Source organism: Balaenoptera ricei, chromosome 11, assembly GCF_028023285.1.
Source record: "Balaenoptera ricei isolate mBalRic1 chromosome 11, mBalRic1.hap2, whole genome shotgun sequence".
NCBI lineage: Eukaryota > Metazoa > Chordata > Mammalia > Artiodactyla > Balaenopteridae > Balaenoptera > Balaenoptera ricei.
In genome coordinates this window covers 37,670,041-37,684,470 of record NC_082649.1, presented here as the reverse complement: position 1 = coordinate 37,684,470, position 14,430 = coordinate 37,670,041, and the positions used below count along the sequence as shown (strand labels likewise).

At 50.1% G+C, this 14,430-nt stretch overlaps 1 protein-coding gene across 2 annotated transcripts; it reads right to left on the bottom strand.

Moving 5' to 3' along the window:
• Positions 1–662: 662 nt before the first annotated feature.
• Positions 663–13,282, bottom strand: CCDC167 (coiled-coil domain containing 167). 2 transcript variants are annotated; one of them, XM_059937473.1, is made up of 4 exons: positions 13,192–13,282; positions 2,746–2,840; positions 2,494–2,546; positions 663–1,014 (listed from the first exon to the last, which is right to left on the bottom strand). In XM_059937473.1, exons 1-4 carry the CDS (start codon positions 13,231–13,233, stop codon positions 911–913), a joined length of 294 nt encoding a protein of 97 aa, XP_059793456.1. In that variant the 5' UTR covers positions 13,234–13,282; the 3' UTR covers positions 663–910. The 2 variants fall into 2 exon arrangements, with proteins under 2 accessions (XP_059793456.1, XP_059793457.1); XM_059937474.1 differs by lacking the exon at positions 13,192–13,282 and adding an exon at positions 12,964–13,109.
• Positions 13,283–14,430: the final 1,148 nt, after the last annotated feature.

The window sequence follows — 14,430 nt, the reverse complement described above, 5'->3', positions numbered from 1 at the left end:
TCCTTTCCTTGCTTTTACTAACTTACTTGGTGTGATCTCGGCTTCCAAGCCCCTTCATCCTTTTGGTTGCCCTGCTCAGCCTTACTCCAGCCTCCCACTCCCAGCCCTCCTGGCCCCTGTGCTGGGAGTAGAGGGATGTGCTCAGGGGCGGGGTGGGGGGGGTGGGGAAAACGTCTGTGTTTGCCGCTCCTGCAAACCCCGCCTGATTTACTGGCCACTCACCGTAAGTCTGTCTGGTCATTACCGTGGCTCCGGCTGCCCACTGGCTCTGCCACACCTCGCCAGACTTGCAGCCTCTTGAAGATGGATTAACTCCGCACTCCCGTGGGACCACCATACGACCACCTCAAGTCCCCAAGTTGCCCTTTGCTGCACAGGCTGCATTTTTTTCTGCCATAATCACAGGCAGTGGCACCGACTAGAGGGCAAGCCAGGGTTTGGTGGGGGGTGGCGGACAAGTGGTGCAAGGTCTGCCTCTCAGCCCCAGCAGTGCCCAGGTCCTCAAGATGGCGCCCACCATGGTTTGCCTTAGGAAGCACTTTGCTAACGCCTTATTCCCCACCTAAGCTGGGGGCTCACCTTCAGGCCCCTCTCCTCCCTTGCATCCTGAATGCCACCCCACTGCCCCCAGCTGCCACCAATCATGACATTTACTCAGCACACAGAAGCAGCCAGGGTGGTCTTTATTGCCTTTCCCTTGGGCTAAGCCAACACAAAGTCCTTCTGGAGACTCAAGCCCCACAGCAGGAATGGGAGGTGAGAGGGGCTGGGCCGACAGGAAGCCCTGCTCCGATGTCTGGGTCAGGGAGAAATAGCCCTTGTACCTTGGTCCTCTTGAGGTTTGAAGGGCCTGCTTGGCTGTGACCATGGAGCTGAGGGGAAGCCTGTGCTGACTGGAGAAATCTCAGGCTCACAGGGTCCAGTAGGCGTAGATAAGCGTCAGGAGGAGGAAGATGGCCACAGACAGCAGCATGTTCTTCCGGTTCTCCTGCCGAAGCAACTCCAGCTCCTTCTCTGGGAGGAAAAAGGGTGGTGGACAGGTGGTCTGGGCCCATCTGCTACTCTCATCTGCCTCCGCCTGTCCCACCAATGGGCACACACACTGCTGAGCGCAGAGGTGTTCCCTCCCAGCTGCCTCCTTATCCATAAAAATGACTGTCCTCCTAGATCTGCCCAGATTTGGCTACAGATCCTGGCCCAAAAAAGCCCCAACCCCCAATGCTGCTCAACCATTTCTTTCCAAATGCAGTTGAAGATGGAATATGTGAGGGAGTCACAAAAAGGCCACACCCAAAAGCCAAGCTAGGTGGTGGCGTGGCCTCACCAGGTGAGCCCTCTGGCCCGTCACTGGGTGCCCCCGTGGTGCTCCTCCTGCCAGGGTGTCTCATCTGGTCAACTAGAGACTGAGGGCAGCTGGGACCTCCTGGGGCCTGACACTGGAGTAGGGACAGGGCGGGCCCACACCACCAGTGCTTCTAGCCCTGCCCTGCTGGATGCCCAGCTCAGCAGGAACGAGGGATGCTAAGACGAGGTAGTTTGTGCCCACAAGGCAGGCAGGCAGGCTGCCTCTAGAGGAAGCCAGCCCTGCTATGCTACAGCCACACTGTATCCATTCATATGATACACAGGTGGTTAGTATTCTGTGAGGGATGACGTGAGTGGTAAATGCTACAGTTCTGTGTGAAAATTGCTAGGTTTGAGAGGGAACTGATGTTCCATCCCTCCCTGTGTGAGGAAGTAGGGAGATACCTGCAAACCAGCTCTGGGCAGGCCAGACGGGACCCGGGTAGGGGTATGTGACAGGCACCGTGCTTACAGTGTGGATTCAACCTGGTTCCTACAGGAGGCTCCCTGCCATATGGACTATTCTAGGGCTGATTCTTGGCCAGGTCTGGCCCCTCAGGGTGAATAGAACAGACAAGCCTGAGGAGCCTCTGCAGACCCATTTCCTCCCAGGCTGCTGGGGGGAGCGCCCAGCAGCCACCCTCTAGCTCCGTGCCCTGTCTGGGCTCTACCTGGCTCTGCGCCCAGCACCCAGAAGGTGGCAGCATTGCTCCACTCACAGTAGCCCTTCACAGCACCCAAGTGGGAGGTTCATCCTCCACCCTGGACCCCAAAGACCCTATTCCCATCGCTCCCATTGCAGGGTTTTCCTGGGAGGGAGTGGAGGTCTGGGAGGAGGGGGCAGGGAGGACAGACCTCCCAAGTCAGGGTGGATGTGAGGATCTCTTTTCCACCTGGCCACAGCCATACCCCTTCATCCCACAGGGGAAGAACAGACCCACAGGACTCTCCATCTCCCTTGGAACAAAGGAACAAACTTGCTCTTCCAGGATGCTGGGCCTTCAGTTGGTTCCTGCAACCCCCTGGGGGCTGGCTCTCTCCCAAAGAATGCCCTTGACCCCCATCACTTTGTGGGCTCCCTGGGCTGTCTGACCCTTCCTGATCCTGGGACACAAGGGTGGGGCTGGTAATGGCAGGGAGCTTTCTTACCATAGTTGGAGGCTTTGTTCATCAGGCTGCTTTTCTCCTTCTCCAGAGAACTCCTGCGAGGGGGAAGTGGTCAAAATGGCTCAAGCCCTTTTTCTTTTTCCCACCTGAGGGGCAGCTGGCACACCAGAGCAAGGGAGACAAGAGGAACATGGGCCCAGGTCTCTGGTGGCAGGGGGATGGGAGGGGTGGCAGTTGAGGGCTGGGGCCCCGGGACAGATAGGAAGGACTTGGGGAGGTCGGGAGGAGCATTACCTGGCCTCTGAGCTCAGCTCCGCCCCATAGAGCCTGGAGTTCACAGCCTCCAGGTCTCTCCAGCATCGTGACAGCTTCTTCTCCAGCCCATCCATCTGAAAGACACAGCACACCCAGCAGGTAGAGATGGGTGGCAGAGCCTTTCAGTTTTCAAGACAGCTGGGATCCTGGGATCGGGAGGAGGGAGCCTCTAGGAGTCTTTGAACTAGCAACTATGTTTTGCTGTCCTCTACCTCCACGTGGCTAGAAACAGCTTTGAGTGTTGCTCAGGGTCTCCAAGCTGCCCTGACCCACTGGGCCAAGCATGGGTTGGGGCAGATAGGAGCAGCCCCCCCAGTCAGCTGTTTCCCCAGCACAGGCCCCAGTTGGGCCCCACGGCAGGAGCAACCAGAGCCCTGAATGTGGCAGGCACAGGCGGCTCCTAGAATGAAACGGACGATGCAGGAAGCCTCTGCCTTTCCAAAGCATTCCACACGTGATTAGACATCTAGGGGCCAAAAAGCAGAGGCATGTTTTCACGTTGGTACACTTCATCTTAAAGTAACCTAAGCTGTAATAATATACATTTTTCCATGAGATTCAATAAAAGTTACTGACAGTACAGCTCAAAAACACTTCTGTTGATTTCTGACTTGGTTCTTGCGCAAAAGCATTGACCATCATCAAGATAGCTGTGACTTATGGGGCAAAGTAGCTAAGCTCCTGAAAGGCTGCATGCCAAAGGTACCAGTTCTCCCATTTGTTTTGATTATAGTTTCAGAGATGTGTTCTTGGGGAAATAATTTGAGTTATGGGGAAATGTTTTATGAAATACTGGACTGGATCATCCAAGGTCCTGGTATCATGCATTTGGCTTTGAAAGTTCATCTGTGTCCATCTGTCTCCAGGTGTTTATCTAATTGGCCACCTCTCTAGGCCCGGGCCTGTTCTTCTTGAACCTCTGCCCTGCTGGTGGGAGCCTAGATTTCAGTGGGTGGGAGTTCAGAGGGCCCTGTGTCCCTCATAGCAGCTGACTGAATACTGCTTTGGGTCCAGCTAATGCTTGATTTTCCATATGACTTCACTCATTCTCACCACATCCCTGGGAGGGATAGCAAATATCGATACAAGCTCTATTTCACAAATGGGAGAATGCGTCCTCCAAATGGAATGACTTTTCTGAGGAGTCAGAGTGGAACACTCCTTTCCTTATCGGTCTCAGCCAGTTCTCTGCTCCAAGCCTTTCTGGAGTGGCCCCTGGACAGACGGTAATCAATGACTGCAACTACGAATCCCAGCATCCCTGGCCAGTGTTCTGGAGCCAGTGTCAGAGTCGCACTTGAAGACTCTGGGCCTTCTGCCCCTCCCCCTGGCCAGTACCCATCCCAGCCATTCTGGGTCAGCTACTTTCCCTTGTCCCAACGCCCAGCCCAAAGGACACACCATCTACCCCCTTCCCTGCAGCCCCAGCCTGCTGCCAACTCCAGCTCTGGAAGCAGGGCCCGGTGGGGGGGGAGCAACTGCAGAGCCTTCAGTTAACTGCTTGGTTAATTGTGTCACTTCTCTGCTAACGGGCACCAAAGGGAGGGCCGTCCTGGGAAATAGCCCCAGCCAGGAGATGGGGCCTGTGCCTGGGAGGCCAAAGGCCGTGCTGGAACCTGCGCTGTAGGGAAATGAGCACTGGGAAGCCAGACTCAGGGAACAGCAACAGCCTGATGTGAAGGTTAGTGGAGACGGAGCCGGGAGGAGCAGGTGCTTCAGGCCACCATGAAGCCTGCCCTTCGTAGCAGTACCCCCAACACACACAGCCAGCCCCTCAGTACCCTAAGACTTGCTGTTTCCACTTCCCGGTGTAGAAACCACAAACAGAGCACCAAATTCCACGCTGGGTCCCACACAAAGCTTGATTCTTGATGCTCTATCTCCTCCATGAAGCCCTTGGCTGGAGAGGTACTGCCTCCTTCCCCTGGCTGATTAACCAAGCCTTCTCTCGTGAAGCTGAGCGCATATTGTGTCCTCCAGCTACATGTGTCCAAACCTCATCTTGCCAAAGTCTGGGAGCCCCTAGGGCAGATGATGTAAACCTGCAGCCCAGTGGCCAAGTCTAGCCCAGATCGGCCCATGCCACTTGTGTATGTGACTGCCTGGCCTCTAAGGATGCCTGACTTTGTAGCTCCTGTCCTAGAAGGCCTGGCCCACTGCAGTCCTTGTGTTTGTAGCCATGGAGGAATGAGTAGGGTTGGGTGTGGGTGGAGCCCAGGGGCTGGGCCTCATGTGGCACCTGGAGTCTAAAATCCTACCCTCATGCCCACAGAAGCTGGAAGAAGCTAGGAGAAGCAGCTGTATGTGCACATAGATTATGTACTTTGTGGATTACCCAGTGCAAGTATTAGTCCTAGGTTAGATTTCTCCCTGTCCCACCTTCGGCCAGCCCCTGGTTTGCATGTCATTCTGGGGAGGAAGTTTGGGGACTTCCATCCCTAAACACCTCTACAAGGCTACCAGGGGCCCAAACGGGATAACTGAGCCAGAGGGAGGCCAAGAACTCACGCTCAGCAAAACTTTTAAATTGAGGTTGGCAAACCACAAGTGGCCAAGCTGGTCTGCTGTCATGCTCTGGGCAGGGCCTGTGGAGCTGGTAGCTAGAAGCCTTTATCTGAACGATCCCAATCTATCTGCAGTTCCATGAATACCCCACTTTCACTTACCACTTTTTAATGAGCTTAAACAGACTAACACAAATCAAGGTTTTAGGGACTCAAGTTCTAACCTCCCTCTATGAATATTTATGTCCTGCTGCAGCTCTCTCTGATTCCCTTCTAAATATCAAGTTCTCCTCCTTTATAACCCAGCTGCTTGATATGGGCTGAGTGACGGGGAGTCTGGGACCGTCAGGAGGCTCTTCAGTAGGCCACAGACCCATCCTCAGAAGGTGACCCCACTGGCAGTTAAACACCCTGCAGCATTTGTTGATGCAGAAGCCAGTTCTCAAGCAGCTATAATAATGGGTGCAAACATTCTAGTGAACTACTGGCCGCAGATAAGGCAGGGAGGGAGGGTCAGGATGCATCTTTTAGTTGTGGCTGGGGTCGGGAGTGGTGGCTACAGAGCAAAGCTAGCCCAGCAAGATGGACCCAGAAATAGGGGAGAGGACCCAGGAAGTGGGCCTTAAAAGAAGCCCCTAGTTGGCTTTTCAGTCAACTCTCAACGACATGCACATAGATAATGCACTTCGCAGATTCCCCCAAACAAATCTATAGTCCTTGATTAGCTTCCTCTCTGCCACTGGGCTGAAGTCAACAGAGGACAAGATAGCCAGGACCAGGAGAGAAAACACGGGTTAGGACCAGAATAAGGAGACAAATGTCAAGAAGATTCTGGAAGCATAAGGGTCAGAACTGGGCAAGCAGTTGGGAGCCCAAGTGCTCAGAAGCCTGAAATTGTAGTTCCTGAAAAGTGTGGTAATAAGGAGTGTGGGCTGTAATCAGATGCCTCAGCTGGCCGTTCACTTGCCGTGTGTCTAGGTGACTTCCTTAATTTGGTGCCTCAGTTTACTCATGTGTAAAACAAAGATAATAATGTTTCCTATTTCAGAGAACACAAGTCAGAACTGCCTCTGGATGCCCAAAGTCCACAATAATACCAGTAGCAGCCAACACTTCGGTAGCAGGCATATGTGCCAGGCACTGCTCTAAGCACCTCACATGACTCCCTCACATGTGGGGATGAAGTAACTTGTCCAGGGTCACGCAGCCAGTACCCGGGGGAGCGGGCGGTGGGAGTCGGTGCTGTGAGCTACCAGCACACGTGGGGGAAGCTCAGAGGCACCAGCCCGGAGCCACTCTTAGCTCCTGGCCGTAAACTCCGCTCCTTACACCCTGGGCCATGCGGTTTGTGGGCAGCTTCCCGTATGCTCCCCAATGTCTCCATCAACTCAGCAAGGAAGGGACTTTTTACAGTCTCCCTTTTACAGAGGAGCAAACTCCGACACGGAGAATTTAAGCAACCTGCCCCAGGTCGTGTCACTGGGAAGTGGCAGAATTGGGGTCTGAATCTGGGTTTTTCTGCTTCAGAGCTTATGCTCTTTCCACCTCTTCAAGCTCTTTCTCCAAAATCTCTCATGAAAACATTCATGACAAAGAAGGGTTCTGTGGAACAAAATCATTCCACATCCCAATCGAAACCCATCTAAGCTTGTTGATCTGGCTTTAACAGATTTTCTACTCTGAATAATCTTGTATAAGGGCTTTGCTTGCTTTCTGTCCACATAACAGATACTCACTGTGAGGGGAGAACCTGACTGAAATCTGTTTGCTTGGAGACAGTGAGCGTCTCCAAGCCCAGCATCTGTCCTCACATTGAAGGCAATTACGCTCTAACTCTGGGCTTCACGGACATCCCAGGCACCCTCCTCCAAACCGCCTACGCTGCCAAAGCACCCTCCAAAACACACACAAAACAGACCCGGGTTTGAGAAGGAAAAAGGTGGGCTAGTTGGGCCTGATAAACCCTCCTTTCCCCAAAGTCTTTCTTCTCACTTGCTAATAACTCACAGCCCAGAGAGTGGTGTCAGCTGTTTCAGCTCCAGCTCCAGCTCCAGCCCCAGCAGTCTGGGAACCGGATTTCTGGAAATCCACTCATTTTCACATGTCAGGGAAGCCCCAGAACGTTTATTATAATGGGTAGAGAAGCCGGACCACCTGCCCAGATGGTCTCTGGCAGGAGAGCAGGGGCTTCCCATCTGGGGCCTTGAGGCCACACAGCCAAGTGACACGGGGGTCACGGGCCTTGATTTTCCAGGTGACTATCCTCAAACCCCAAAGGACCGATTACCCTGATACCACTTAAGGGATGTTCTTCTGTGGAGGAGGCTCTGTGAGGGCAGAAAACAAAAACCTCCACCATGGCTCCCAAATCATCAGAAGTTTCTCTCCCAGGCTGGGCAGATGAAGACAGTAAACCTTCCCAGTTTTTATTCAATGAACAACTTTCAGGAAAAGCAGAGAGCCAAGGGACTTGTCATTTCTCTGGAGAGTCACCTCCCGCCCCAGGCCAGGAACGTGGAGGTCCTCCTGAAGCCCGCGCAAGCTCCGAGGCCTTCTGGCGTCTGAGAGGCTCTGCAAGCGGAGCCACGTCAGTCCTCACCTGAAGCCTTCAGCTGTCCCTGGGCCAGAACGTTGTCTGGGGTTTCCTTTCTCTTCTTTCCCTCAATATATATGATAAAGTAGCAAAAGCTTCTTCATCGCTGAAAGGCTCAAAGCACTTTTCAAGACCTGGCATCCACCCCGTGCCTTATGAATTCATTAATTAAGATGCTGGCAAACAGCCACTCCACACATGCTGACATCCAGCCGTGTTAGGTAATGAGGTTTTAGTCTCCTGACCCTCATCAGATGGAGTGGAGCCAGACGCAGGCTGCTGAGAGAAATCACCTGCCCAATGGCGACCTGTCGCTTGCGCCTGGCAGCAGGTGAGGCTCATTTAATGGTCAGCCGCCCTTGAACTGTGTCTGCAGGCCTCAAGCCTTTCTCTCAGCCCTGACTGGGCAGCCGCCAGCAAGACAGTGTCCAGCCGCCTGCTCCACTGTGGCCTCCTGATCTCTCACCAACGAACCACTCAACTGGGCCCAGAAGTCAGGGGTGAGGGTTCAAGTGCCTCCTCTAGCCTCTCAAAACCAATTCAGTAAATATTTATTGATAGTCTACTAGGTTGCTTCCATCCCTTGTCTCAGAACATTGGTAGGTTCCTGTCAGCCTTGTAACAGCCTGTTCCAGAACTGAGACTGTCTTCCTCCACACTTAGTGCTCCTCCCTGCCCCCAGGGAGCTCACAGTGCTGGCAGACACTACACAATCACAAGTGTCCACGCTCCTCTCCTCCTGGTGCTCATCCTGCCTTGGCCATTTTCTCCACTCAACCTACCACCTACCCTTCATCGTCACTGATCCTGGCCCCTTTTTCTGATAAGAATTCCAGTGAATTTTAAATGACTCCCATTAACTTTTATTCCCTCTAGCAGATACTATTAGTTGGCCAACACAACATTGATTCCCAACCCCTCCTCCTTTGCCTGCCTCCACCATAGAAGTAAGAAAAGCTCAACAGATGCTTTCCCAGCCTCAATGCAGCCAGAGGTGGTCATGACCCAGTTCTGGCCAATGAGACGTTCCAGAAGTCAGCTGGGAGACGACTGAGAGAGCTTATGCTTTGCTGATAAAAGGGACAAAGATTGTTATAGTTCCTTTTTCTTTCTTCCCTGACTTAAAGTTGAATATGATGACTGGAGCTGTGGCAGCTATCTTGTGACTAAGAGGAAACAGCTAAGAGAATGCAGAAACACCAGCCCTGACATAGCTGAGCCTTTGAACCAATGCCAGTAGCCACCTCCCTCCAAATTTCTTGTGATGGGAAAAAAAAGTATATTCTTGTTTGATTAGGTCACTGAGGTCAGTTTTCTGTAACCTGTAGCTAAAAGCTTTCCAAACTGACAGATTTTTGTACTAGGGACCAGATCCAACCAAGTTATCCCCTTAAAGATGTCAACTAAGACACTGCACATCTGTTAACTAAAGACCAACTGGCTGTTGAAACATTTAAGACACTAAGAATGGTCCAGCTGTGGAGGAAAAAAAGTACAATGACCAAATAACAGCTCATTACTATCAGAAATTAAAAAACAGGTTTTATATCAGCCCAAATCCTATCGGTTTAGACTGAAATGCATCCTTTCCCTCAGCCAGAATCCTCCTATCAGTTTAGACTGAAATACAACCTTTCCCTCCTCCCACACAACTTGAAAATCAGTACCAGAGCTGGTGATTTCTCACCTGAATTATAATTCTCTCTTGTTATTCAGAATAACACTCATAGCTAGTTTTTCCCAAATCTGAGATCTCACAAGGTGGCAAATGAGTTGGATAAAAAGGCCTTGAAAGGAGCCACAAGTTGGGAAGGCTGGGAGGTGCCTTGGTGTCCTGGGAAGTGACTGCCCAGTACAGCTGGCCCCAGCCAACCCTCAGGGGGAGTGCTCAGTAATTGCTTCATTACAAGTGGAGGCTGTTTGCAGGTGCTGAGATGACTCACTTGTGGGAGTTTTATTGCACTCGTCAGATTAACAAACATTTTTGATTAAATCACCACTTCACTGGCTTTGAGCACACGACTTTTAATAACAGGACAGTATCTACTGCTACTGAGCACCAGCACACATTCAATACTCAGATCCGCAGGGGGCAAAGGAGGAACAATGTGAGGAGATGGCTAGATGCCAAGTTTTTTCTCAGGTGCACAGTGGCAGAGCTCAAATCTTAGAATATACAAGCAAAAGGTAACCTAGACATCAAGATGGCCAACGTAAATATCTATATTGGTATTGATAGGTTAAAAAAAAAAGGGGGTGAAGGTAACTGGTATACAGCACTAGGAGAGCATGTACCCCACCAAATTCAAAACACTTTTTCTTTTTTTAAATTTTTATTTATTTATTTATTTTTGGCTGTGTTGGGTCTTCGTTTCTGTGCGAGGGCTTTCTCTAGTTGTGGCAAGCGGGGGCCACTCCTCATCGCGGTGCGCAGGCCTCTCAATATCGCGGCCTCTCCTGTTGCGGAGCACAGGCTCCAGACGCGCAGGCTCAGTAATTGTGGCTCACAGGCCTAGTTGCTCCGCGGCACGTGGGATCTTCCCAGACCAGGGCTCGAACCCGTGTCCCCTGCATTGGCAGGCAGATTCTCAACCACTGCGCCACCAGGGAAGCCCTCAAAACACTTTTAAAACCCGTGTCAGCCAAACAAAAGGCATCTATGATCATCTATGATCTTTATGTGGACCACAGTCAGCGAGTCTGTGTCTGTAACCCCTGGTGAAATTCAAGTCCTTCATGTTACAGATGAGGAAACTAAAGTCCAAACAAGGGGCCTGACTTAACCACGACGGAAGGACGCGACAGAACTACGAAGGCTACTGATAAGAAAGCACTGTTTGTTGATTATCCACCCTGTGCCGCACGTGCTAGGCACTTTACAAATATTGTCTTATTTAATCCTCAAAACTACACTGTGAGGTAAGATGCAGTCTGCTGAGGAGAATTGGGCTGTCCACTAAAATACTCTTCTTCCACAGCAATGGAGCCGTAGTTGGGCACGTGGCCTTCTAGCTGATGAATGCATTTCCCAGCTACCCCTTGCAGGCCTTGCATCTTAGCTGCATCTTTGGCAATGGAAAGTGGGCACTCTGGGCCCAGAATTCTTAAGACAGTGGGTGTGCTTTCCCCACTCTCTCTTTCCCACCAGTGGATACCTCAGTGGAGTGCAACCTAGTTTCATTCATGAGGTGACAACAGGCCCTGGCCCCCAGCAGAGCCACAGATGGAAGGAATATGGCAGAACCAACACTGTCCTGGTACTCTACACCAGGGGTTGACAAACAATGGTCTGTGGGCCAAATACGGTCCATGACTTGTTTTTGTAAATAAAGTTTTATTGGAACACTCTCATTAATTTACATACTGCCTATGGCCGCTTTTGTGCTAAGACATCCTATCTGAGTACAGCTGAGTCTCATTATTTGTGGTAGTTATGTTCTATAAGGTTGCCAACAATAAATTAGCAAATACTGAACCAGGTTAGGTTCTGGGGAGCCTCTGGTCACAACATTTTTATCAGCTGATCAATACAAAACCTTGTTTTGTGTGTGTTTCTGTTTAAAGAGACCTTATTTAATACATATTGTTGATTAATTAACACTGAACTCACATCCAACAGGACTATAACTCATGCCTGAGAAAGCTTATCTAACACACATTTTCTCCATAAGGCACGTCACAGCCTTCTTGCACTTTGGAAGACTAAATAGCACTTCAGCACTACACTCGAGGGCTATTTTAAACAGCAAAATCACCAAGAAAAGCACAAAAATGCAGGAAACTTGGCAGTAAATAGACCAGAAAAAGGACACTTGTTTACAGCACACTGAAGAGCTGAAAAATAAGACACAGCATTGCCTTGTTCCACCTTAACCAGACACGTGGGCCTCAGGTCAATCAAATCTTGACGCTTTGAGTCAGCCTGTTAATTACTACAAAAGCGTTTCGAGGACTGATTTGGGGGTTACAAATACATGTTAGCAAGTAGACAAACGCGCAAATACGGAATCTGTGAACAATGAGGATCAACTGTAGTTGCAACATAGACCATATGGTCCACAAGGCCTAAAATATTTACTATCTGATCCTTTATAGACAACATCTGCCGATCCCTGCTCTAACCTGTTAAAAAAAAAAACCAACTTTCTTGTTCTTGAAGCCACTGAATTTTGGGGTTTCCCTGTTATAGCAGCTTATCATGTTCTCATACAGGCTATAAAGTCTAGGCTAGTCCCATTTCAGAGTGCCATCTCATTTTAGCACCTATAGTCTCTCTTACAAGGAGATTCACATTTCCATCGTTTTTTTCCCTACCAAGTTGGCCAATATTTCTCAAGAGGTGATACTAAAACCTCCTGCATAAACACTGCTGTAGCTTGTTAAAAATACAGATTCTTTGTTAAAAATACACACCCAAGTCCTACTGAATTACTCAGGGTGGGGGAGAATTCAACTCTCCATTTTTAAGACAGATGATTCTTAATGCGTTCTTAAGATTGAGAACCACTGAACTGGTAGTAAGCTCAATAAGACCATTACCCAGTATCTTTCTTGCAACCCCAGGGAGGGTGATCTAAGGGAACAGTAACACAGGAGAATCAAGATGCACCAGAAGGCAAATCACCTGTGTTTGATTCTCGGCACCCCAACGGTTGGGCTCTACTTGAAACCTCAGGTTCCCCATCTGTAAAAATCTCACAGGCTTGTAGTGAGCGCAAATAAAGTAACAAATGGCAGCTACTCAATATGCATCAATTTTCTTTCCCTTCCATATGCAGTCAATTATGTGTAAGCTCTTTGCGAACATCACCATTCCAGAATTCTCTACAAATTCCCACAGGTTCCCAAAGTAATTTTCAAGCTTCATGCTTTAGTACCCCGGAGGAAAAATTCCCCATCTCAAGGGACAGTTAAGCCACCAGTAATACATTAAACAGTATGGGGTCCCTCACTTCTGGGGGTGCCCTCATCTACAGGTCTCTAACCCTTTGGGATCCCCTCACCTGAGAGTACCCAACCCTTTTCGGTCCCCTTCACTTAAACGTCTCCCCTCAGGGCCTCAAGATTTCGGTGTCACGCCCTCTTTGGTGCTCCCCTTACCTGCCTGTCTCTTCCTCTCTGGAGGTCCCCTGGCCTTCTGTTCCCAGCTCTCGTGGCCCCTCGGGCTCTCCAACCTTCGGTTCCCCCAGCGGGCCGTGTCCCAAACCCACGTCGCTCTCACTTCCTCCCCTCACTCCCTCCTCCAACCTGCAGCCCGGCCGACCCACTACCCCGCCGCGGGGAGAAGGCAGTTCACGACGTGGCCCACCCCCCATTTCTCCCCCTCACCTCTAGAGCGACGCCCACATTCTCCCGCTTCTTTTTAGTCATGTTACTTGCCGGGTTCCCGGAGTCATTATTGGACTCGCCCACCGGCGGCGCCACGCATGCGCAAACCCCTGTGATTCTCCCTCATTGGCCGCCGAGGTGGCGGGAGGTGGGACTAATGGCGGTGTCCATCTAATTGAGGGGCGTGGCCAGCTTGGCGCGGCCATGTTTATGAGGGGCAACCGCTTTTTGAGGCTTCAGCCTAGCGGGTGGTGGGAAGAGGATAACTAGATTGGCCCGGGAGGAACGATGGCCCACCCAGGGGTGGAGCTGGCCCTTTCCTTACTAATTCAAAGGCACTTTACAGCAAAGAGAGGCTGTTTCTTCACCCCATCTTCTTCTGTACCCTTCTTCCTTTTTGTGACCATCCTGCCCAGTTTGACGCCAGCTCCCATCCCTTCAATTCTGTCAAGTTCTTTCCGACCTTCAAGGCCCATCCTGAAGCACTGAACCTCCATGAAGCCCCATCTTGAGCCTCTTGGCCCTTTGGGAGCTGATCATGACCTTCTGTTGTTATTCCTCCATTTTGTCTGTTCTTACTTATTTTTCTTGTTTCCTTGTAACAGAAACAGCCTACAAACGTCACAGAAAACTTTCAAGTGAAAAGCAACATCCTTTATCCTACTGTTCTTAATACAGTTCCTATATTTGTTTCTGTATATTCCGACCCAGGCTTGGTCTCAGACATTGTATTTTATACTGTTGTAATCCTACTGTACAGTATGCTGTAGTCCTTTGCAATGGTTTGACTGTGATCCAATGATTAAAAAATACAATTTTGTATCATGACCCAGTTACCCATATAACTGAAACCAAATTTTCCTCATAAACACCTTTACCACCTTTGATGCACTCAAATATTTTCTAATCTAGTCTATTTCATTAAAAAAAAAAACTTGGTGGCAGGAGACCTATTAATTTTATTTCATGACTCATTAATGGATATTGAACTGCAATTTGGAATAAACATGTTCCCATGTTTTGAAATCATCATTTGCGAAGGCTGTATATGCCACCAAGTGAATACATCCCATTCTTGTATTGGACATTATTTTATTGGACGTTACCTCCAAATAATGCTAAAGCAAACATCTTTGTGTACATAGCTCTGTCCTTCTGAATTATTATTATTATTCTTTTTGCCTTTTATACTGTCATTTATTATGGATACACTGTTAGTCCATAGATGTAATCTCTTTG